Source organism: Acomys russatus, chromosome 15 (genome assembly GCF_903995435.1).
Source record: "Acomys russatus chromosome 15, mAcoRus1.1, whole genome shotgun sequence".
In the NCBI taxonomy this organism is placed as follows: Eukaryota; Metazoa; Chordata; class Mammalia; order Rodentia; family Muridae; genus Acomys; species Acomys russatus.
Window position 1 is genome coordinate 9,160,988 of NC_067151.1, and position 23,552 is coordinate 9,184,539.

The 23,552-nt window shown below is 43.2% G+C and overlaps 1 protein-coding gene across 2 annotated transcripts in view; it reads left to right on the forward strand.

Moving 5' to 3' along the window:
* Phc3 (polyhomeotic homolog 3) overlaps positions 1-23,552 on the forward strand; it is a 65,139-nt gene that overhangs the window by 16,222 nt on the left and 25,365 nt on the right. Inside the window, exons 5-8 of one of the 2 annotated variants that reach the window (XM_051157007.1) lie at positions 1,439-1,537; positions 11,219-11,462; positions 16,323-17,194; positions 21,907-22,060. In XM_051157007.1, coding sequence (XP_051012964.1) covers positions 1,439-1,537; positions 11,219-11,462; positions 16,323-17,194; positions 21,907-22,060 — 1,369 coding nt within the window. The remainder of the gene's footprint in view (positions 1-1,438; positions 1,538-11,218; positions 11,463-16,322; positions 17,195-21,906; positions 22,061-23,552) is intronic. The other variant, XM_051157008.1, reaches the window with a different exon arrangement.

Sequence of the window (23,552 nt, forward strand, 5' to 3'; positions counted from 1 at the left end):
TTTTAACTGTAAGTAAAAATTTGTCCTAGGGCCTTCTTGAATTTGGATTGGAGTTCTAAAACTTTTTCAGATAGCTGATAGCTTTGGTTGTTACTGTCTCAAATTTTGTAATGTTGCATTCTTATGTGTACTTCAATTTTTTTTATTAATATAAAATTGTTAATTGATCATTCTATAACTAGGTACCTACCGATTTCCTGATTTAGTTGTTGAACTTTTTTAAAGGAACGTCGACATTGGCTGGCACCATTTTGTACAAAGTCAGACAAATGTTTTAGCACATGTATGTGTTCGTGCTTATATAAGCTATAGATGTATGTATTTAGTTAATTTTGCAGTGCTAGAGATGGAACCCAGGGCTTCATGCACGCCTGGCAGGTGTCCTGTCGGCACTCAACGTCTTCAGCCTCCTTAATGTGCAGATTTCTGACCAATGAACTGAGCATGCGTATGACCCCAGTTTTTCATTAACTGAAAGAAAGTTTCCAGTTGTGTTTCCCGCAGAAATGATGCTGTGACACGGTTTTTATTCTGTTCACAGATACAGAGTAGGCATCACCTTTCTTTCCTGGATTGCTCTCCCCAATGAAACTGCCTTTAATCATATGATTTGAAATTGGGTTGAGCCATTTGAATTTTTTTTCATGGTTTTGACCTTTAAAATGGGCAATTCATTCTTACGGTTCAATCTACCAGAGTATCTTCCTTTTGGGGTGGGTGCTGTGAGGCTGCATGCACTGAGAATCAGAACATTTGTTGGTAAATTTACTTAGATTCGGTAAGTGAGTAAAAAATTAAGGTGTAAAGGATCTGGAGAAAAACAACGGGCTCAGGAGAGGTTGGGGTGAAGAGAATTGGCCGTAGTGACTATGACCATTATGTGTGCACATGCTTGAGGGTCTCACCGTGAAACCCAGTGTTGTATATTTAACACATACTGGCATGAAGAGCAACCGTGCTTTGTCCTGTAGATAGGTCCCTTGTAGTTGAGGAGCAGTGCAGGATAGTGTGTGGCATTGTTGTCTGTGTGGACTGAGGAGACTTTTGGTGTTCCTTTTCCTGTTTCTTACCAAAAATTAATCTATGTCCTAATGTAGTTTTATTTTCACTCTTTATCTTAGAAATCCTGAGATAGTAGCTTTTATTTGGGACAAAATTTGGTTTGAGGATTTCATATCACCAAAACACATTTTTTCCCCTTTGAGTGGATTTTTTCCCTACTCTCAGAATTGTGAGTTATGTCAAAGCTGTGCTGACTTTTTTGAGCTCTGTGATCACAACCTTCTCTTTGTCACGTGAAACCTTTTGCTTAGGAGGTAGTCCTGACTGGCGTTGTCTCTGTGTCATAAAGTTCAGTCTCTTGCCTGCTTGCTACACACTGTGTGTGGGACATGTTCTTTAGTCTTAGGGTATTATTTTTGGTTTTCTGTCTGTACAGCTGATTTTCACACCCGCTACCACTGTGGCTGCTGTACAGTCTGACATTCCTGTTGTCTCGTCGTCATCGTCATCTTCCTGTCAGTCTGCAGCTACTCAGGTGAGATTGCCCTGGGTCTCAGTGGAAAGACGGGCACTGCACTGCACGGAATTTCAGGGCCTCTGCTTCAGAGCGCACTGCCGTGCCTTTCAGGTGGGCTTCCTAAGACACGAGAACTTCAAGAGCATGCTTGTTTGGTGGAGACGATACATAAGTAAACATAGATTTAGGCTATTAGATGTTCATCAAGGTTAATGAGAGTTTTATTAATGACATCGCATTTTTAGTTTTATTGTACTCCAGAGTTCTTTTTTTATGTAAATTACATTGTTTTTTGTAGATTGCCTTTGCAAGGGGTTATATAATAGATAAGTCAAAATGGATGGTAGTTTTTTTTTTTGTTTGTTTGTTTGCTTGCTTGTTTTTTTGAGACAGGGTTTCTCTGTGTAGCCTTTGCTGTCCAGGACTCACTTTGTAGACCAGGCTGGCCTTGAACTCACAGAGATCCGCCTGCCTCTGCCTCGCGAGTGCTGGGATTAAAGGCGTCCGCCACCACTGCCCGGCGGATGGTAGTTTTAAGTTTAAAAATGAATTAAATTGGCAAACTTTAAGTTAAAAACTTAAGTAGAGTACTACTTCATTTGATACTATGGAAAAAAATGAACCCTAACTTCTCTCTTATTCACAAAAGTAAACTAAAAGTAGAACGTAGGCCTTAAGGTAAAAATTAAAAAATTACCTTTCTAAACAGAATAGTGTCTTTGCAAGTTTAGGGTAGGCGAGGCTTTCTTAGAGCACAAAAAAGATTAACTAGGAAAAAAAAAATTGGACTTTACTAAAACTAAAAATTATTCTTTAAAGAATCATTTTAAAAATGAGTTACCAGACTACAGGCTGAGATAAATTATTCACAACATATGTATCTGATCAAAGATTGTACCTAAAGTATTTTTTTAAAATGCCTATAGTTTAATAATTGATTATAAGGTCAGTTTGGACAAAATATTTGAAGAGATCATTCACAAAAGACAGTACATAGGCACACCCCTTTAATCTCAGCACTTAGGAGGTAGAGGCAAGTAGATTTTTGAGTTTGAGGCCAACCTGGTCTTATATAGTGACTTTCAGAACAGCCAGAACTACATAGCCAGACTCTATTTCTATAACAGCAACAACAACAACAATCCAAATAAAAGACAGTATATAAATGGCCAAGGAACACATGAAAAAAGTGTTCAACTTCATAGCGCATTATAGATAGGCAGATCAAAGCTATAATGAGCACCATTATACACTCAGCTGGGTGGCTAAGATGAAGACTGATGACACGGCAGTAGTTTATAATAATTAAATATTCTTTAAATGTCAAATTGTAAACATGGTGCTGTATTCATACAGTGGAATAGAACTCAAAGGTGAAAAGAACAGAGATCACTGACATGTCTCATAAACATGGCCAACTAATGAAGCTAGACACAAAAAGTACATGCTCTGTGATTCTGGTTTTCTTTCTTTCTTTTTTTTCTGAGGCAGGGTTTTCTCTGTTGTAGCTTTGGCTGTCCTGGACTCTCTTTGTAGACCCACAGAGATCTGCCTGCTTCTGCCTCCCTGAGTTCTGTTCTGAGATTAATCATCTGGCATGCTTCTGTTTTTCTTTCTTTTCTTTTCTTTCTTTTTTTTTTTAAGTTCCAGAACAGGGAAAACTCTCCATAGTGGAAAAAAAATTAAATTAATGGTACCTGCGGGAGAGGTGGGAAAGGCTGACTAGGAGGGAGGTTGTGTGTCTTGGCTGGGAGGTGGTTATATGCTGTGTTTCTACTGTCAGGACTCTTGGGACAATTGCATTTGTTACTAGTGATACCTCAGTACACTTCATAAACATTGTTTAGATTCAGTAAACTTTAAGTTAAAATATGATGCTGTTTTTGGACTTCATGGCAGCCATTTATGTATAGGGTCATCTGTGATTTTTTTTTTTGTTTGTTTATAAATTTTCATTTATGTATTTTTTTAAAATTTATTTATTACATACACAGTGTTCTGCTTGCATGTATGCTTGCTTTCCAGAAGAGGGCACCAGATCTCATTATATATGATTATGAGTTACCATATGGCTGCTGGGATTTGAACTCAGGACTTCTGGGAGAACGACTGCTACTCTTAACCTCTGAGCCATCTCCCCAGCCCCCATCTTTGACTTTTGTTGTTTTGTTTTGTTTTGTTTTTTGAGACAGGGTTTCTCTGTGTAGCCCTGGCTGTCCTGTACTCACTTTGTAGACCAGGGGGGCCTGGAACTCACAGCGATCCACCTGCCTCTGCCTCCGGAGTGCTGGGATTAAAGGCGTGCGCCACCATGCCCGGACCCCATCTTTGACTTTTTATTTAATTAAATACTTTAAATTATCTTTTGTTCATTTGGAGTGTGTTAATGCTTTTCTTTTTTGAGACAGGATTTTGCTGTGTAGCCTTGGCTGGCTTGGTACTGGATGTGTGTCTCGGGCCTTGAGGCAATATTCTTGTCTTAGCTAATTCTACGCTGGGGTTGCAGGCATTAGTCACCATGCCTGGTGCATTTTTTCTTCATTTCATATTTCAGTCTTCCGGTAAAATCTAAGAAATGAGACAGTAATAATACTCTTTGATTTTTTTTTTATAGACCATCTTTGTTTATTAATATACTTAGTGATGAAGACTCATTTTCATGTATGAATTATAGAATGTGGTCAGGTAAACTCAGAGTCGCCCTAACTTTCCAGGCCCTTTGTGCTTCTTTAAGAGCCTCTGTTAGCTCAGTAAATGAATGCTCGGCACCACTGTGTTTATACTAGAAGTGACCCCTTAGTCCTCACAGGTCATAGCATACAGACTTCTTAGCATAGTGCCTGCCATAGAAAGGGAGATCGTTTCTTAGCTTTTAAGAAGGTAAACATGAAGAGAGGAACATAGCCATTTAAATGATTTATTTTTCCAGGCTAAAGCAGCAGCTTAGGAGAATATGCCTGTGTTTAACATGGCCTGGAGCACACTTTGCTTACCTGCTTCTCACAGTGAAAACATTCTTAGAAATCTGTGACTAGCTAATGTATGTGACGTGCGTGGTCTTCTGGTGCCGCTGGGTGTGGCGTGTCTGCAAGGCTCCGTGAGGTCTGGTTTAGTTGAGGCTTTCAGGGGAACTTGAGGAGGGTTTTTCCTTAGGCACATCTCTGTCAACGTTGTGCTTTTGAAAGGGCAGTGAGGCTTGCAGTGGGAGGTGATGCTGACCCAACGAAGATATGACTTCAGGCTTGGGACTGCTGGTTTGGAAACTATGCTACTTTTAAAAAGATTTGTAGTTTAATATTATAATTTAAACTACAAAAGTCAGTATATCAGTTAATTTTTCCTCAGCCAGGAAATATATGATTTTTAGGCACAGTCTTACTGTGTACTCCTGGATGACCTGAAAACTATATAGATCAGGCTGACCTCAAATTCACAGTAATCTACCTGTCTCTGCCTTTGGAGTGCTGGGATTAAAGTGTGTGCCACTGTGACTGGCACAAAAATCCTACTTACCAACTGGAATCTGGGCCATGCTGATTTGAAGAGAAATAGAACTACTGTGAACAGCACAGACTCCTCCTGTGTAGAGAGAGGGCACTATGATGACGTCTGCAGTGTTGGAGTCAAGTTAAGTGATTTGGAGGATAATTTGGCACTGATATATTCATTATATATCATAAAATTACTATTTTGTGCACAGTATCAACATTTTCATAATATCATAGGCTTGGTTCAGGGAAAATGAAAATTAAAGCTAGGACTTTAGGATGGATTTTCTTTCCTCAAAACTGATAGCAATGACATGGAAATCTTAATATGTGTCTTTCCAACAGTAAATAAATATTACCTTTGGTGCTAAAGTTTTTGTGTGTAATATTTACATCAAGTTGATACTTGAGCGAAGATGGCAGCGGGTTAGTTGAAGTCTAAAATCTCACATTGAGCACACACCATACTTAACTACGAAGACCTGTGCACTGCCTGCCAGGGCTCCAGAAAACGACCAGAGCCTTCTAGATGTGTGCTGTGGCTGTTAAGGTCATTGTGTCGAGTCTTCATTTACTGCTTTTCATTTTGAAGGAGCCATCCTGGTTTTTCAAGTTGTCTATTCTTGGTTGTCATTATTATGTAGTCTGCTGCATGGGCCATCTATGGGAAATGTTATATTCTCCGTTATGTAGCTCTTTCAGGAAGAGCTTATTGCTTTACTTGTTTAAGTATTTACTTATTTCTGGAGACTGGGTCTTGTTGCATGGCCAAGACTGTTGGAATTAGCTATGTATCTTAGACTGGCCTTGAACTTGTTTTTGATCTTCCTGTGTCTGCTTCCTGTGTAACTATCCCTGATGCAGTTTTTGTTTTTTTCTCAACCCAGGGCTTTTACATCCTAGGCGGATGTGCTCCCGCCTAGTCACATCCCCGCCCAGTCACATCCTCGCCCTTCCTGAGATATTTTAGTGTGCCTCACCAAGACACTTGATGGCGTGTGTTAGTATGAACAGATTTTAGTGTTAGCATGGAGCCCTAAGTGGAACCAAATAACCTTTCACATAGGTATGTGAGGTGTATTTCAGAATTAGATGTAAGAGAGTATCCCAGACCTAGGAAGCTTCCATTGTTTGTATTCTGACCTGCGAGGGGTAGGAACGTGAGTGCTAGAGATGAGAGCCTACTAGCCTGAGTCTCCTCTCAGCGGCTCACAGATGTGTGTTGCTGATGCACAGACAGACTAGACATTATGGTATAGGCCACCCTGACTCAACTTCTGTGGAAACACCCTGGAGCGGAGGAAGGGAAACTGAGGAAGGACTTCAGGGTTCTTCTCTGAAAGAGGGAAGTGGGGACTATTTGACTTGGACCAGTGGCTTGAGAAAGAATGGCATTTAGGCGAGAAGAACCAGAACACAGGCACCACTTGGACTACTGAGAGCAGTTTGGCAGGAACGTAAGAATTGTAGAACGGGGGCTGCAGAGATGGCTCAGAGCTTAAGAGCACTGGCTGTTCTTACAAAGTTCCTGAGTTCAATTTCCAGCAATGACATGGTTGCTCACAACCATCTAGACATGAGATCTGTTGCTGTCTTCTGGCCTGGAGGCAGAATAGTGAATTAAAACAAACAAACAAGCAAAAAAAAAAACAAAAACAAAACAAAACAAAAAATCAAAAAAGAAAAAAAAGAAAAAGAGTTGTAGACTGGATAAGTGGGGTCTATGTAGTTTGGGCCTACGTTGTGAGCTTTTGAGTGGCAACCCAAGGAATACAGTACATTTTACTTTTGGCATGAAACGTTAATACCAGTGGCTATTAATATTTATTGACACATATTAATATATGTGAGGAAATCTGAGAAAATACTTAGTGTGATCTCACTGACAAAGTTTTTCGGGTGGTTATATTAGTCAGTTTTTGTTGCCATAACAAATAATCCAGGAGAACCAATCTAAAAGGAGGGAAATTTGTTTTGGCCTGTGCTTTCAGTCCACATTTCTTGCTGTTCTTTTCTGGGGCCATAGAGGCAGAGTGTCATGGCAGGAGTGTGTGGGCATAGAGACAGAGTGTCATGGCAGGAGTGTGTGGGCATAGAGACAGAGTGTCATGGCAGGAGAGTGTGGGCATAGAGACAGAGTGTCATGGCAGGAGTGTGTGGGCATAGAGACAGAGTGTCATGGCAGGAGTGTGTGGGCATAGAGACAGAGTGTCATGGCAGGAGAGTGTGGGCATAGAGACAGAGTGTCATGGCAGGAGTGTGTGGGCATAGAGACAGAGTGTCATGGCAGGAGTGTGTGGGCATAGAGACAGAGTGTCATGGCACGAGTGTGTGGGTATAGAGACAGAGTGTCATGGCAGGAGAGTGTGGGCATAGAGACAGAGTGTCATGGCAGGAGTGTGTGGGCAAAGAGGCAGAGTGTCATGGCAGGAGTGTGTGGGCATAGAGACAGACTGTCATGGCAGGAGTGTGTGGGCATAGAGGCAGAGTGTCATGGCAGGAGTGTGTGGGCATAGAGACAGAGTGTCATGGCAGGAGAGTGTGGGCATAGAGGCAGAGTGTCATGGCAGGAGTGTGTGGGCATAGAGGCAGAGTGTCATGGCAGGAGTGTGTGGGCCTGGAGACAGACTGTCATGGCAGGAGAGTGTGGGCATAGAGACAGAGTGTCATGGCAGGAGTGTGTGGGCATAGAGACAGAGTGTCATGGCAGGAGTGTGTGGGCATAGAGACAGAGTGTCATGGCAGGAGTGTGTGGGCATAGAGACAGAGTGTCATGGCAGGAGTGTGTGGGCATAGAGACAGAGTGTCATGGCAGGAGTGTGTGGGCATAGAGACAGAGTGTCATGGCACGAGTGTGTGGGTATAGAGACAGAGTGTCATGGCAGGAGAGTGTGGGCATAGAGACAGAGTGTCATGGCAGGAGTGTGTGGGCAAAGAGGCAGAGTGTCATGGCAGGAGTGTGTGGGCATAGAGACAGACTGTCATGGCAGGAGTGTGGGGCATAGAGACAGAGTGTTATGGCAGGAGAGTGTGGGCATAGAGACAGAGTGTCATGGCAGGAGTGTGTGGGCATAGAGACAGAGTGTCATGGCAGGAGTGTGTGGGTATAGAGACAGAGTGTCATGGCAGGAGAGTGTGGGGCATAGAGATAGACTGTCATGGCAGGAGAGTGTGGGGCATAGAGACAGACTGTCATGGCAGGAGTGTGTGGGCCTGGAGACAGACTGTCATGGCAGGAGAGTGTGGGCATAGAGACAGAGTGTCATGGCAGGAGTGTGTGGGCATAGAGGCAGAGTGTCATGGCAGGAGAGTGTGGGCATAGAGACAGACTGTCATGGCAGGAGAGTGTGGGCATAGAGACAGAGTGTCATGGCCGGAGAGTGTGGACATAGAGACAGACTGTCATGGCAGGAGAGTGTGGGCATAGAGACAGACTGTCATGGCAGGAGTGTGTGGGCATAGAGACAGAGTGTCATGGCCGGAGAGTGTGGACATAGAGACAGAGTGTCATGGCAGGAGAGTGTGGGCATAGAGACAGACTGTCATGGCAGGAGTGTGTGGGCATAGAGACAGAGTGTCATGGCAGGATTGTATGGGCATAGAGACAGAGTGTCATGGCAGGAGAGTGTGGGCATAGAGACAGACTGTCATGGCAGGAGAGTGTGGGCATAGAGACAGAGTGTCATGGCAGGAGTGTGTGGGCATGGAGACAGACTGTCATGGCAGGAGTGTGTGGGCATAGAGACAGAGTGTCATGGCAGGAGTGTGTGGGCATAGAGACAGAGTGTCATGGCAGGAGAGTGTGGGCATAGAGACAGAGTGTCATGGCAGGAGAGTGTGGGCATAGAGACAGAGTGTCATGGCAGTAGAGTGTGGGCATAGAGACAGACTGTCATGGCAGGGGTGTGTGGGCATAGAGGCAGAGTGTCATGGCAGGAGAGTGTGGGCATAGAGACAGACTGTCATGGCAGGAGAGTGTGGGCATAGAGACAGAGTGTCATGGCAGGAGAGTGTGGGCATAGAGACAGAGTGTCATGGCAGGAGTGTGTGGGCATAGAGACAGAGTGTCATGGCAGGATTGTATGGGCATAGAGACAGAGTGTCATGGCAGGAGAGTGTGGGCATAGAGACAGACTGTCATGGCAGGAGAGTGTGGGCATAGAGACAGAGTGTCATGGCAGGAGTGTGTGGGCATGGAGACAGACTGTCATGGCAGGAGTGTGTGGGCATAGAGACAGAGTGTCATGGCAGGAGTGTGTGGACATAGAGACAGAGTGTCATGGCAGGAGTGTGTGGGCATAGAGACAGACTGTCATGGCAGGAGTGTGTGGGCATAGAGACAGACTGTCATGGCAGGAGTGTGTGGGCATAGAGACAGACTGTCATGGCAGGAGTGTGTGGGCATAGAGACAGAGTGTCATGGCAGGAGAGTGTGGGCACAGAGACAGAGTCTCATGGCAGGAGAGTGTGGGCATAGAGACAGAGTGTCATGGCAGGAGAGTGTGGGCATAGAGACAGAGTGTCATGGCAGGAGTGTGTGGGCATAGAGACAGAGTGTCATGGCAGGAGAGTGTGGGCATAGAGACAGACAGTCATGGCAGGAGAGTGTGGGCATAGAGACAGACTGTCATGGCAGGAGTGTGTGGGCATAGAGACAGAGTGTCATGGCAGGAGTGTGTGGGCATAGAGACAGAGTGTCATGGCAGGAGTGTGTGGGCATAGAGACAGACTGTCATGGCAGGAGTGTGTGGGCATGGAGACAGACTGTCATGGCAGGAGTGTGTGGGCATAGAGACAGACTGTCATGGCAGGAGTGTGTGGGCATAGAGACAGAGTGTCATGGCAGGAGAGTGTGGACATAGAGACAGACTGTCATGGCAGTAGAGTGTGGGCATGGAGACAGAGTGTCATGGCAGGAGAGTGTGGACATAGAGACAGACTGTCATGGCAGTAGAGTGTGGGGCATAGAGACAGAGTGTCATGGCAGGAGAGTGTGATAGAGCCTAGTTGCTTACTTCTTGACAGACAGGCAGAGAAGGTAAGAGGAAGGGACCAGGGACACAAATCCCCACCTTCCTCAGACCACTTTCCTGTTCTGTAGACCCACACCTCCTAAAAGTCTATTCACAGTTTAAGTTCATTTGCTAATTAAACCATTGATGGAGTCCTTATCTGTCACTTTTCAAAAATTCTACCTCTGAGCACCCCCTGTGCTTGGAACCAAACTTTCAATATACGTGTGTTTTGGGGGGGCTGTATTGGGAAGCACTTCATTTCCACAAATTAGCAGTAGCTAAAGAATTGGTTGAAACTTGTCTGGCATGAACATTTAGTTGCCTTCTGTTGACGCTGTGTTGGCATTTGGGCGGGGAGTGTAGCCTTGAGCACCAGCTAAGGTGTATTGTAGAGTCAGCGCACTGCGACCGAGGACGTTAGAGGCAGCAGCATGTCCTTAGCGTCACTGCGCTGGGACCTCCTTTGAGCCTCTGAGGACCGAGCACTGCTAGCGCTAATGTATCAGGTGCATGTTCCAGATAGGTAGAACTATGCAGCTTTTGGTAAGGCATTTTCTGCTTTGCTCTTTGGAGAGGCTCAAGTGAGGTGAAGCAGGGCACTCCTGTTAGCTTACAGTGTTTGCAGTGGCCCCTGTTTATGCAGGGCTCCACACAGACCCATTTCAGAGCTGTGCGTAATATTTCAGCTCAAAGAAGCCATTTCTCAAAGGCAAGGAGTGGTCTCAGTAACACAACTTAAAGTTTTCTGAAAATGCTTCGCCTTAGTGTCACAATGAAGTAGATGGTTAGATGCGTCAGGTGTCTTGCAGCACTATTGCCCTAACACATTTAGAGTTAGTCACTGTTAATGCAGTGTGTTCCAGAGCCATTTCCTCATTTTTATAGTTCATTTACCGTCAGCCCTCAGTATTTGTTTGGTTTTCATTTAGTTCCTTGCATCCTTCCCATCCTCCCGATAGATCTTCACTCACCAGTATGCCGTACCCGCCCACTGTAGCCTTTAACCCTCCACATACCATTTAAGATATGCTCACTTAGCCTGTGGCTCTCCTTCCCTTAGGCTTAGTCGGCTGTCGCAGGAGCTTGGGCCTCCTCAGGTAGGAGGCACAATATTAATTGCTGTTATTATTGTAATGACTGCCGAATCAGCTAAAGGCATCGGTTCTCATCTTTATTTTTTATTATGTGGTTCTTAGGTTCAGAATTTAACATTACGCAGCCAGAAGCTGGGTGTCCTATCTAGCTCACAGAATGGCCCACCAAAAAGCACTGGTCAGACTCAGTCATTGACAATTTGCCATAATAAAACAACAGTGACCAGTTCTAAAGTCAGCCAACGAGACCCTTCTCCAGAGAGCAAGAAGGGAGGAAGCCCAAGTCTGGAATCTCGAAGCACAGCTGTCACTCGGACATCAAGCATTCACCAACTAATAGCACCAGGTGGGACAAATGTTCATTGAGTATAGCTGCCTTATTTGTTTTCTTAGCAGACCGAAAAACAAAGGATGTCCACTACTTAAATAAGAATAACAACTTAAAAACATTTTAAAATGAGGGTGTTTGTAAGCTAAAGAAGACCTCACTAAGTAGCTTGGAAAATTATGCTGAAAGAAATTATAACAGCAGAAAAGATGGCCCTTCATGTTTGTGATGTGCTAGTCTCTTTTTATATTAATACAACCTTTTAGCTTTAAAAAAAAAGAATGTTTTAGCTTTAGTGGAACATATTTTTAAGATTGTAGTGAAAAACTAAGTGTATTTTGTTTAAGTCATTAGTGGGAAGAATTTGTTGCTTTTTTAAAACAAAAGATTGTGCAAATAAAAGCATTATTTTCTTAAGTCTGCATCTGCCACTACCCATGTGGGATGTCATCCGGGAGAGAGTCTTGTCAAGGAATCACCTCTTTCCATTCTCACCAGTCTGTCAGGGTCTCCTGCAGGTAGCCCGGCTTCATGGTCCTTTTCTCATGACAGGGTTTCGCTGTGTGGCCCTGGCTTTCCTGGACTTTGTAGATCAGGCTGCTCTCAGGCTTACAGAGACCTGCCTGCTGCCGCCTCCCGAGTGTCGGCTTCAGAGCGGTGTGCCACCATGCCCAGTTGCCTCACTGTTCTTAAACTGGAAATCTTGGGACCTTCCAGAGTGAGCTTCCTGCCCCCAGTTCTCTACTATTGAAATCTACTTCTTCCCCCCCAGACTGATTTCTCTGTGTTTGGTTCTGGGGCTTGAGTATAGCGGCTCACACGCGTGCTGCACGAGCGCTCTGATGTGCAGTCACGGCCTTCAGCTTCTTGTCATGTTTCTTCTGTGTTAGTATGGCTGGTGCTCCTTTGCTTCAGCAGAGAAGAAGATGTCTCCTTACTCAGAACTTTGCCAACAGTCCTTGTCTGTGTGCATCTTTGCCAGACAGCGTGTCTGCTAGAGTAGGCACTGCTTGCCAGCACTCTGCTTTTCTAGGTCTTTTCATCTTCTTTCAAATTCACCTTTTCATGTTAATAGCACTAAGTTGTGCCTCACATTCATTTGCCTGTAAAAGGCAGGCAGGTTTATGTTTGATGGATCAGCCACCCAGTTTCCCATGGCCTTTCCCGTTAGCGTGGTTCAGCTGTCACAGGGGTTCGGAGGGTTGTGAATGATTCTTAGTTTATAAATATCTATGTCCTGGTCTGTGTTGTCTCTTAGGCCAGACAACTGAGTTTTGCACAGCATTCAAAGTAGTGCCCTGCCAGGGTTGTTAGTCAGTGTGCAGCAGCATTGGCCTCCTAACCCTTAAGTGACTGGTCAAGGGCAGCGCTGTGAGACCTGCCCTCTTATTCTTTGCCTTAGCTAGAACTGTGCCAACAGTCATTTTAAGTAGAGAAAAAGACCAAACCCTCTATTTATATTCTAATGTAGTTGACTAATAGTTACTATAATGGACATGACTACTTTTTTCTTGCATTTATTTTTAGAGTGTAAAAATAACTTGATTTCTTTATCATTTCTCTTTGAGGGAAAGAGCTTTCACTTGTTAGTAATTTTATCTGTCTGTCATCTATCTATCTATCTATCTATCTATCTATCTATCTATCTATCTATCTATGTATCTATAAGACAGTACTTGAGGCTGGCCTTGAATTCATGACAGTTCTCCTGCCTCAGTCCCACTATGCCTGACTTACAATTCTGATAGTTCTGTTTTTAATATATAAAGGTAAAAGTTCACCTCTATCACATATTTACTAGAAATCATATGATATTAATGTGTTACAGCTGAAAAAAACTTGAGCAGTTTTTTCTTTTGCTTCTCTAGACATTAATTCAACACGTAGAGAAAGGGTCCTCTACTGGTTTGGTCTAGCGCCACCATGAAATGTTATAGAGTAGGTACCTTGAAAGTCCCAGGTCAGAGTCTGCCAATGCCCAGTTTCTGATGAGGATGGTCTTTTTCGCCTTTGTTTCTCGTTGTTTCTCTTTGCTGTGACATGTACTTCTGAGTGCACAGTGGTGGAGGGGAGCTCTCTGATAAGTCTTTAAAATCAGTGTTAGGGGATTGCTTTCTCATTCTGTGTGAGGGTAGCATGGGGGCCTGGGCATGTCACAGAGTACGTGTCCAGGTCAGAGGACAGCTTGGAGTTGGTTCTTTCCTTTTACTTAGGTCATCAGGCATCAAGTGCCTTTATCTGTTGAGCTGTATCATCAGCCCTGGATCTCTTTTTATTTGTATACAAATCTCTGCCGTGTGACAGCCTCACTTCCAGGATCCCACGTGATGTTAATTTCCTAGCCTCTCACCTCTATGGCTTTATCGTGTGAATTTGGGGAAAGGGGAACAAATAGTTTATAGCAGCCCTCAGCTGGGGATTTGCGGCTCTGGCAGAGTCAGTGCTGCTCTCTTTGATAGATCGTCTTAGTTAATTGGTCATATATTGCATTAGCATAGTACCATAGCTACGTCGTGAGGTTGTGAAATTATTGAATGAAATTACACAATATTATAAATAATGAGAGATATCATGTCCGTCAGCCTGTCACATATTAGACCACTCTGACAATAATTAAGTGTTCATTAAAGTCAGAGAAATTAACCAATAGGTTTCTAGAAAACCAACAGTTTTCTAGAAATTATCAGCTTTCCTTGCTCATAGACCTCATCTGCACTCTAGGACTTGTTCCTACACTCTCTGACTTAACTTAGATGAACAGTAGACTGTTCCCTACTACAATGGCAGGTTGCTTACCGAGGTCACAGGAACTGTTGTAGTGGATGTACTATCTCTGCTGCCGACTACGATGCTTGTGAGGTTGGGGGAACACTCGGCACTTAGGAGTTATTGCTGCTCTTGCAAGGAGTGGAGATGTGTTCCCAAGACCCATGCTGGATGGTTCACAGCTGCCTGAGACTCCAGCTCGAGGGAGGCTTGATGCCCGATGCAGGCCCTCTCAACACCACACACACACACATACACACAATTAAAAACAAAAAGGTATTTGAAAAAGTTGATAAAATTAAGTTATGACTTTGTTTTATTTTTAATGGAGGCCAAGAGATCTATTTCTCTATCTGACAGAGGGGATAACTGCCACATACCCCACAGCTGCTATACAAGTATTAATGCAAGGCCCGAACGCACTTTATAGACTCGCAGGGTGTAGTCACTGCTCTTCTCTGAACACTGTATAGCATAGCCATCACCATAATTGTAGAGGGCTGACAACATTAATTTGAGTTACTAGCTTATGTGAAAAATATTTTTTAGATTAAATTTTAGACCTAACTGTTTTTTCAATGTGTAGTTTGAACCCATGGCATATGCATGCTAAGCGTGTGCTCTCACACTGAGCTGGAACCCAGCCTCCACTTAAGAATGATCAGTAGACAGCTATTGAAATTTCTACATGTTAATTTCTTTAAAGGGTTGCTATAATTTTTAAACAAATCAATTTATATACATGACTTTTGCCTGTGTGTATGATTGCACCACATGTGTGCCTGGTGCCTGAGAAAGGCAAAGGAAGCCATCAGATCCCCTGGGACTGCAGTGACAGATAGTTACGAGCCGTCGTGGGGGTGTTGGGAATGAAATTCTGGTTCTCTGGGAGAGCAGCCAGTGCTCTTAACTCCTGAAAAGTCTCCTCAGCCTGCTCCCTGAACTTTAAATTTTAATCAAATAGAAAAAGTTTAAGACAAAAGTTACTGTCTTATGTATAAGGCTGGTGCCATAAATGTGGTTGAATATAAAAAGATATACAGTGTTATGTAACTTTTATGTTTACATTGCAAGATTTAAAACATTCTGCCTTTAGATTCAATTTAAGGGACTATTTGGTGGGTGGAGGTAGTGGAGACTTTGAGACCGGGTTTCCTTATAGCCCTGACTGGCCTGTAACTCTGTATAGATCAGGCTGGCCTGTAACTCAGAGATCCGAGTGCCTTTGCCTTCTGAGTGCTGGGATTAAAGGTGTGCCTGCCATACCCAGCTTAGATGTGCACAGTGTTTGTGTGGTGTTAGGCGATCATTTCATTTTATCTTCCAGGGCATTCAGTTTTCAGTTGTGGGTAGGGAGGATTTCACTGGCTTCTGCCTGTAAAGAGGCGTCAGAGTGGGAACCAGTCACAATGGAGGGCTGTCCCTGTTTAGATGGATCCCTGATGTGAGCACCTCTGTGGAAATGTCTCATGCCAAGCACTGCCATCTAGTACCACACAACCATACCATATAATTAATTCACTCTGGGGTTTCCATTGAGTGGAAAGGGATAAGCACCACCCCTTAGTTAGGTAGCATGGTCTCATTCTTTCATTCCTTGCAAGAAAGTGATTGCTCATTCGATTTGCAATGGCCGGTACACTACAAGATTCAGCCATGTATTCTGATGAATTGGAGTTTTACGTGAAATAACTGTCTTTCAGATCAGCTAGTAAAGACTTCATCAGAGCTGAAATGCTTACTTGGGAAGCTTTCTAGCTAACTGATTCTGCTATTAGTTTGAGACATGCTTGAAGTCGCCCTTGTGTGCACTGTACTTGTTGATTGAGACCCCAGTGCTAACTGCCAGGGAAGCTGTCCTGGCGGCTGGAAGCGCAGAGCAGGCGAAGCTGTGCATATGTGACCAGACTGCTTTCCTCAGGGTCCCTCAGGTAGCTGATGTTGCCCGGTGTTTTTAGCCTCGCAAGGAAAATACTTCACACTGGTCGTTCCTAAGACTGCAGTGTAATGGACTACAGTGACTGTGACTGATATGAAGACGCTGCCCCTTAGGTTTATGTAAACCGACCTTGATTTGAAGTCAGTACTAACTGTCATTTTTCTCTCTCACAGCTTCATATTCTCCAGTTCAGCCTCATGCTCTAATCAAACATCAACAGATTCCTCTGCACTCACCTCCTCCTAAGGTTTCCCACCATCAGCTGGTACTACAACAGCAGCAGCAGCAGATTCAGCCAATCACCCTTCAGAGTCCAACTCAAGATCCACCCCCTTCCCAGCACTGTATCCCACTCCCAAACCATGGCCTTTCTCCAGCTCCCAGTAGTGCCCAGTCACAGCATTGCTCCCCAATTCAGAGCCATCCCCCTCCTTTAACTGTGTCTCCTAATCAGGCACAGTCGGCACAGCAGTCTGTAGTGGTGTCTCCTCCTCCGCCTCACTCCCCTAGCCAGTCCCCTACTATCATTATCCACCCACAGGCACTTATCCAGCCTCACCCTCTTGTGTCTTCAGCTCTTCAGACAGGCCCAAGTTTGCAGCAGGCTGCTGCTGATCAGGTACAGCCCACAGCACAGCTGGCTCTTCCACCCCATCTTCCACTTCCAGCATCCCCTGTGGTACATATTGGCCCCGTCCAGCAGTCGGCCTTGGTGTCCCCTGGTCAGCAGATTGTCTCCCCAACATCACACCAGCAATACTCAACCCTACAGTCACCCCCAATTCCAATCGCAACCCCTCCACAGATGTCAACGTCTCCTCCAGCTCAGATCCCACCGCTGCCCTTGCAGTCTATGCAGTCTTTACAAGTGCAGCCTGAAATTCTATCCCAGGGCCAGGTTTTGGTGCAGAATGCTTTGGTGTCAGAAGAGGAGCTACCTGCCGCAGAAGCTTTGGTCCAGTTGCCATTTCAGACTCTTCCTCCTCCACAGACTGTTGCGGTAAATCTTCAAGTACAGCCGCCAGCACCTGTTGATGCACCAGTGGTAAGCCCTTGGCAGCTCTTTGACTTTCTTGCTCAACTGAACGTAAAGCTGTTTCTCCCACACGGTGCTGCACTGCTGAGTCTAAATACCTATGATTCTTAAAGCTTGCATTTTTCCTACGTCGGTATTCTGACAATGTATTGTATGGGCAAAGGAAAAAATGTCGCTTGTTGTAGTGTGGTTGCATGCTTTAAATTTGTGATGGTTGTTAAAGTCCCTCGTTAATTTTATTACTATTTAAACAAATCCATCTGCTATCTTTACAGAGTTGATTTTTTTTCCCCAAGGGAATACATTTGAACCAGTGTCATCTGCACAAAGTTTTTTCTCTTAAGGTGATTATCCTTCATAGATCCCTTCTGTTGGCTTGTATGTTCTTAAACGCATGGTCTATCTAGCTAACCCCTTAGTTGTACGCATTGGAAGTCCTGGGCCTTGAGCAGCTTTTCTTTCGTGGAAGAGGTGTGGTTGTATGATATAACTTTTTTGAATAAAGTATGTTTTGTAATTAAAATTGTAAAAAATAATTTATTCTAGGGTAGTGTTCAACTTTGCAAAAAAACAAAAACAACTGACTTTAAAATTTTTCTATCTACTAAGAGAAAATATGTACTTAAGTTATTTTTTGGTTAAAACACTAAGCCTGAGTCTCTGCCTTTGATACTGAGAACGAGAGATGTAATGCATGGAGGGAGAGCCTGAGCTGTTGGGTTCAGTGGGGTGTGTCGGAATGAACCCTAGAAAGGGTTGTGTGATGCCTGCAAAGGCTTGAAAATAGCCTTCTTTTTCAAAATTTTCTCTGAAGTACTTATTAAAATTTATAAAGTGGTTTATGTGAAAATTGAAATAAGGTCTTTATGAGTTTAATCAGATGACCAAATTCAATTTCTTACTGAGAAAAGGAATTTTTCTAAAAGGAAGTTTTGTGTCAGATTTTGAAGAATCACTGCAAGTAGACATGGTTCCTTGCCCTCACCCCCCAGTTCCTGGGAAGCTGGAGCAGAGGAGCTTGCGTTCTGGGCACCCTGGAGGGCGCGTGCGGTCCAGAGCAACTTGACTGCAGAGTCCCTGGAGTAGATGTGTTAGCAGTGATCTCAGAGGGACGGGAGGTGTTGGGCTCCCAGGACTCAGGTTTACAGTTTGTTGTCCTTGATCTTGATGGGCTCTGAGCTGCCCCGTCCTACCTGTGATTACCCGGGAAGCTAGAGCCCAAGAGAAGCAGCAGTGTTGGATCAGCTTACCAGTTACTTATGCCTCTGCACTTTCTCTTCATGGGTTTTTAGCGCACTTACAGCAGGTTATGTATTGAGGATGTAGCTTAGTGGGAGAGTGCCTGTTTAGTTAGCATGGTTCAATCCCTAGAACTGCCAAAACAAAAACACGAAAAGCAAAAGATTAGAAAAAAATGGTACCTTTGAAGGAATCAAATTTAATTTAATCTAATCTTCTCAATATTTAATTCAGTATCTTTTTTTTTCAATTAGTAAAAAATAGAAATTCTACATTCCATATATTTTTTAAATGTATTTTCTCATAAGAGAACTTCAGATCAACACATTCAGTGTAGAAATGCCACAAAACCAGAAGCAAAACCAAAACACTCCCCCAACCCAACCCCCAAATAACAACAACAACAACCAAACAACCAAAAAAAAAAAAAAAAAAAAAAAAACCCCAAAAACAAAATCCCAAAACAATTAAAAACAAAACCAAAAACCAACACTTTAAATATTTAAATATTATGTCACAAGTATTATTGGCTCTGTTTTGCCGATTTTGCTCTCTGTTTTTAAACACAAGGCCGCTGTCATTTTTGGAAAGTTCCTCTGTTGCCGTGTGACCACAGGGCTTGCTGTCTGTCTTTGTACCAGTTTCCTTTCCATTCTATTCACAGCAGCTGTTGACTAAGTTGCTGTTTTGTTGTTGTTGTGATTAAATTTTTTCCCATCACAACACCTTTTCTACCTTTATTTCAAGTACTTAAATATAGATATATTTCTTTCCAACAGTATATAAGAATTTGAAAGAAAAAGGTTACTTATCAAACTAAACCAGTATGTTTTCAAAAAGATATTTCTATAAAAAGTTTGATTTTTAAAGTTGAGATTTAGATATAAATAAGATATGTTGAGGGTAGATGATTTAGGAAAGGGAGACAGATGGGAATATGGACTTTACTGAGGTAAGTTTGGCGGTCCCCGTTATGTTTAGACTAATTATAGTTATGAGCTGACTAGAACTTATGCAAGTTTTGTAATGATCTTGTGAGTAAAACCTCCACTTACTGCCTTTCTCGATATTTTAATTGTTGCATTTAGATGTTTTTTTGTGCCAAGTGTGCCAGATATGTGACAAATTCCTTTTGCCTACTTTATTTACCTGTTAACCTGCTTTCCTCTTTGTGGGAGATTATAAAAAAGATCTATTTATTTATCTATTTATTTATTTTGAGACAGGGTTTCTCTGTGTAGCCCTGGCTATCCTGGACTCCCTTTGTAGACCAGGCTGGCCTCGAACTCACAGAAATCCACCTGCCTCTGCCTCCCGAGTGCTGAAATTAAAGGCGTGCGCAACACTATGCCCAGCTGAGATCTCTATATTTAACCTCATCTTAAGAATTAAATGTATTTTATAGTGTTTCTTGATGGATAAATTTGAGAAAAACAATACTATTCATTTATGGCCATTTCTTTTTTAAAATATACTTTTCAAAAACCAGGATTCTGCTGATGGCCAAACCTTGGTTCCTTAAGAGATACTACAAGCAGCTGTTGAGCCGCATATGGCGGTGCCAAGGGTGAGGCAGAGCTTTAGCGGCTTAGTAGGTGATGGTCGCTGTAGGAAGTTGTTGTCTTTTAAGGGGAACATAATGCTATACAAGCCAGTTGTCCAGCTGCCCTGGCCAGCTCTCACGAGCGCACACTCAGCTGCGAGGAGCCACAGAGGCTTGTTCACCTTATTTCTGGCTGCTCTCGTCTTTGCTAACCCCTGGGCATGGGGGCAGCGATTGGATTCTGTGCTGAGTATTACATTCGTATTAAATATTGCTGTAACATGACAGATGCTAGTGACTGTCAGCTGCGCAGTGGACAGCAGCAGTGGCTGCTTCCGCCTGTGATAGGAGGCTCTTGCTCAAACAGTTTTCTAGCTTCTGGGTTGTGAAAAAGTATCTTACAAAAAAGGCTGACCATTTCGTACCTGACTTGGAAATCGGGCTCAAATGCCATGTTAAACATAAAATAACTCTAGTGAGATTTTAGAAAGATTTTTTGTTGTTGTTGCAAAAATGATGTTTAATTCATTCTTGCTGTTGCTTACGTGGGTCTTGCTATGCACCCAGACTTGTCTTGAACTCAGTGCTCTGTCTCAGCCTTCTCTGTGCTAAGGCTCGCTGCGGGGTGGTGCTGCCATTCCTGGATGGATGGTTTACATCATTCTAAGTAGATGCTGAGAGTTTATTCTTTCTTTCTTTTTTTTTTTTTTTAAACTAGTATTACTTTTTACATATATCTTCATAAATGAAACTTGAAAGTACTTTACATGGCTTATGCTGATTCAGAAATCTTGATTATTTTCATATTACATTCTAGACACCTAAAATTATCAAAGTTTTTTCCAACAACTTAACTAAAAATGTAATAGTAGTTATTTTGTGAATGTTCTTTTTTATTTTTGTTAAGATTTATTACAATTTTAATTAGTCAAGAAATCTTAAAAAAAACCCAACTCTCTATCTGTGTAAATTTAAGCGAAAGCTTTGACACATGAAAGGAAAGGGCTGCTTCACAGCTTTCTGCTAGTAGATGGTCATCTTTCATAAGTAGCAAACAAAGGACTTCTACTAATTTCTGGAGATGCTTTGAAATTTAACCCTCAAGTTTAATAAAATGTCAATTGAGTAATTTTGTTAATTACATGGCTCCTCGTCTGTGGTTTTGATTTCACAGTCCTTCAGTAAAACCATCACAGTTGGATAAAAGGGGCTAAACCTTCCCCATGGGAGCCAGAAATAGACCTATATAGCTGAGAGTGTGTGTACTGTTTTAAAGAAAATGTTTTCTGCATATATTCTACTTACTAGCTTGTAAGAATGCATTTGATTCTTGAGTAGAACAGAGAGGGAATAAAAATATTATTGCTGACTTTCTTGTGGTTTCATACACAGCAATTTTTATTATTTAGTCTTTAATAACATGAATAATCTTGTATAGAATTTCCTTGGCAATATATTGGCCTGATGTATATTATTTTGGAAATTTACTTAGAGTGTCTGTAAAACGCAATAACACCTATTTTGACTCATGGCAGGTAGAAATGAACAGAAGCAGTTGTTTTTAAAATAGTTTAAAATAGAGGGGCTGGAGAGATGGCTCAGAGGCTGAGAGCACTGACTGCTCTTCCAAAGGTCCTGAGTTCAGTTTCCAGCACCCACGTGGTGGCTCGCAGCCATCGCAGCATGTTCAGATGTGGCCGTTGTCATTTGGGAAGCCGGGTGATGAGCGGCTTGCCAAACTGCCCACCAGTGTGTTCTCAGACACACTGCTGTTGTAAAGCATCTCGATTTGCAGTTTCAAAGCTTTCGACTTGTTAGTGTAGTCCTTTGCTTTGCTTTTTACATTTAGTACACCTAGAATTAAAATTTCTAAAACTCAAAATACCTCATGAAATGTATTTTTGGAAATATTTCAAGGCAGCCTGGCTTGTCATTGCAGGTTTACCAGGTGGAAGATGTGTGTGAGGAGGAGATGCCGGAGGAGTCGGATGAGTGTGCGGGGATGGACAGAACACCACCACCACCCACTCTGTCTCCGGCAGCTATAACTGTGGGGAGAGGAGAGGATTTGACATCTGAGCATCCTTTGTTAGGTGAGGCAATAGAAAATATAGAGAAGATTCTATCTGATAGCTGTCAGTAATAGGAATGTTTTTTATTAAAAATGTAATTAAACTTACGTGTTACTCTTATTAACTATAGCAAAAAGTAGATTATATTTAAAAAATTTAAAATATATAAAGAATATTGTTTTATTAAGTGATAAATAAAAATTGCTTGTTTTCTTAGAAAATTCTTTTAAAGCAGTGGCAAATTATTATTTTTTCTGTAAAAACTTTTAGCACCACCCAAAGAAACCATGATGTCTCAAGCATTATAACTATCAGTGGCTTATCAGCTATGCTTCGTGCGCCTGTTGACGGTTCTGTGTTAGCTGTTTCTAGCTTAACAATTAGAGCAGGGCTGAGAAAGGCTGCTCAAGCATTAGCACCTGAGCTAAGACACAGAGTCCACAGAAAGCCAGGCACAGGCCCAGTGTGCCCACAGCGCGAGGAGAGCTGAGACAGGAGAGTACTCAGAGACTTGTGAGCCAGCTAGCCTCGTGTGTGTACCAGCAAGCTGCAACAATTACCCTGTCTAGAAAGAAGACGACAGAGATCAACATGTTCAAGGGTGTCCTCTACCTGTCACACATGCTTTCATGGATGTGTTTGCATGCACAAATGTGTGCGTAAGCGTGAGCACACACACCCACACCCACACTTAGTGTTAATCAAACTATCAGGAAGTTACATTAGCAGCTGGGTAGGTAATTCAGTTGATTGAGTTGTCTAGCATGCACAGAGCAAGCCGTGGGCCCAGTCCCTAGCAGCACATCTCCAGGTGTGATGACAAGTGCCTATAGTCTCGGCATTTGGGGGTGAAGGAAGGAGGACCACCTTGGCTGCATTTAAGGCCCGCCTATGCTACATGAGCTCTTGTACCACCACCCCTCCAAAAGGGGGAGGGGTGCATGTCAGAAACGGCTCATTGCTTAAAAGTGCTTGTCATGCAAGTCTGGTGACCCTAGTTCAGATTCTTGTAAGCCATATAGAAAGCTGGGGGCCATAGGTCACACCTGTAATCATGGCGTTCCCATGGTGAGATGGTGGGTAGAGATCGGAGAATTGCCTAGAAGCTTGTGGGCCATGTAGCCTGTAGTGTCCAGTGCAGCTGCAGGAACTGAGATCGTGCCTTACACAAGGTGGAAGGTGAAAACCAGCCCCTCAGCACTTACCCTCTGAGCACGCTGAGGTTGTGCTGGGCGTTGCTCACACTTGCTGAGGATGCCCAGTAAGTGCTTTCCGGGTTTCTTTAGTATGCGTGGTTCTTAGGTTTTGACCTAGAGAATTACCAGTATTGGCCCAAGCTTAGTGGACAAGCTTAGTGGTCACGGTTGTTTTTTGATGACTGGCCCTCAGTTAAGAACACGCGTGGAGGCCAGCTGCAGGGGTCCTGAGGAGGGCCAGCCGCCGTGCAGCACCTGCCTGCCTTTTCCCTTTCCAGCCTGTTTCTGTTTCCCTCCGTTTCTGAAGCTTATTTGCT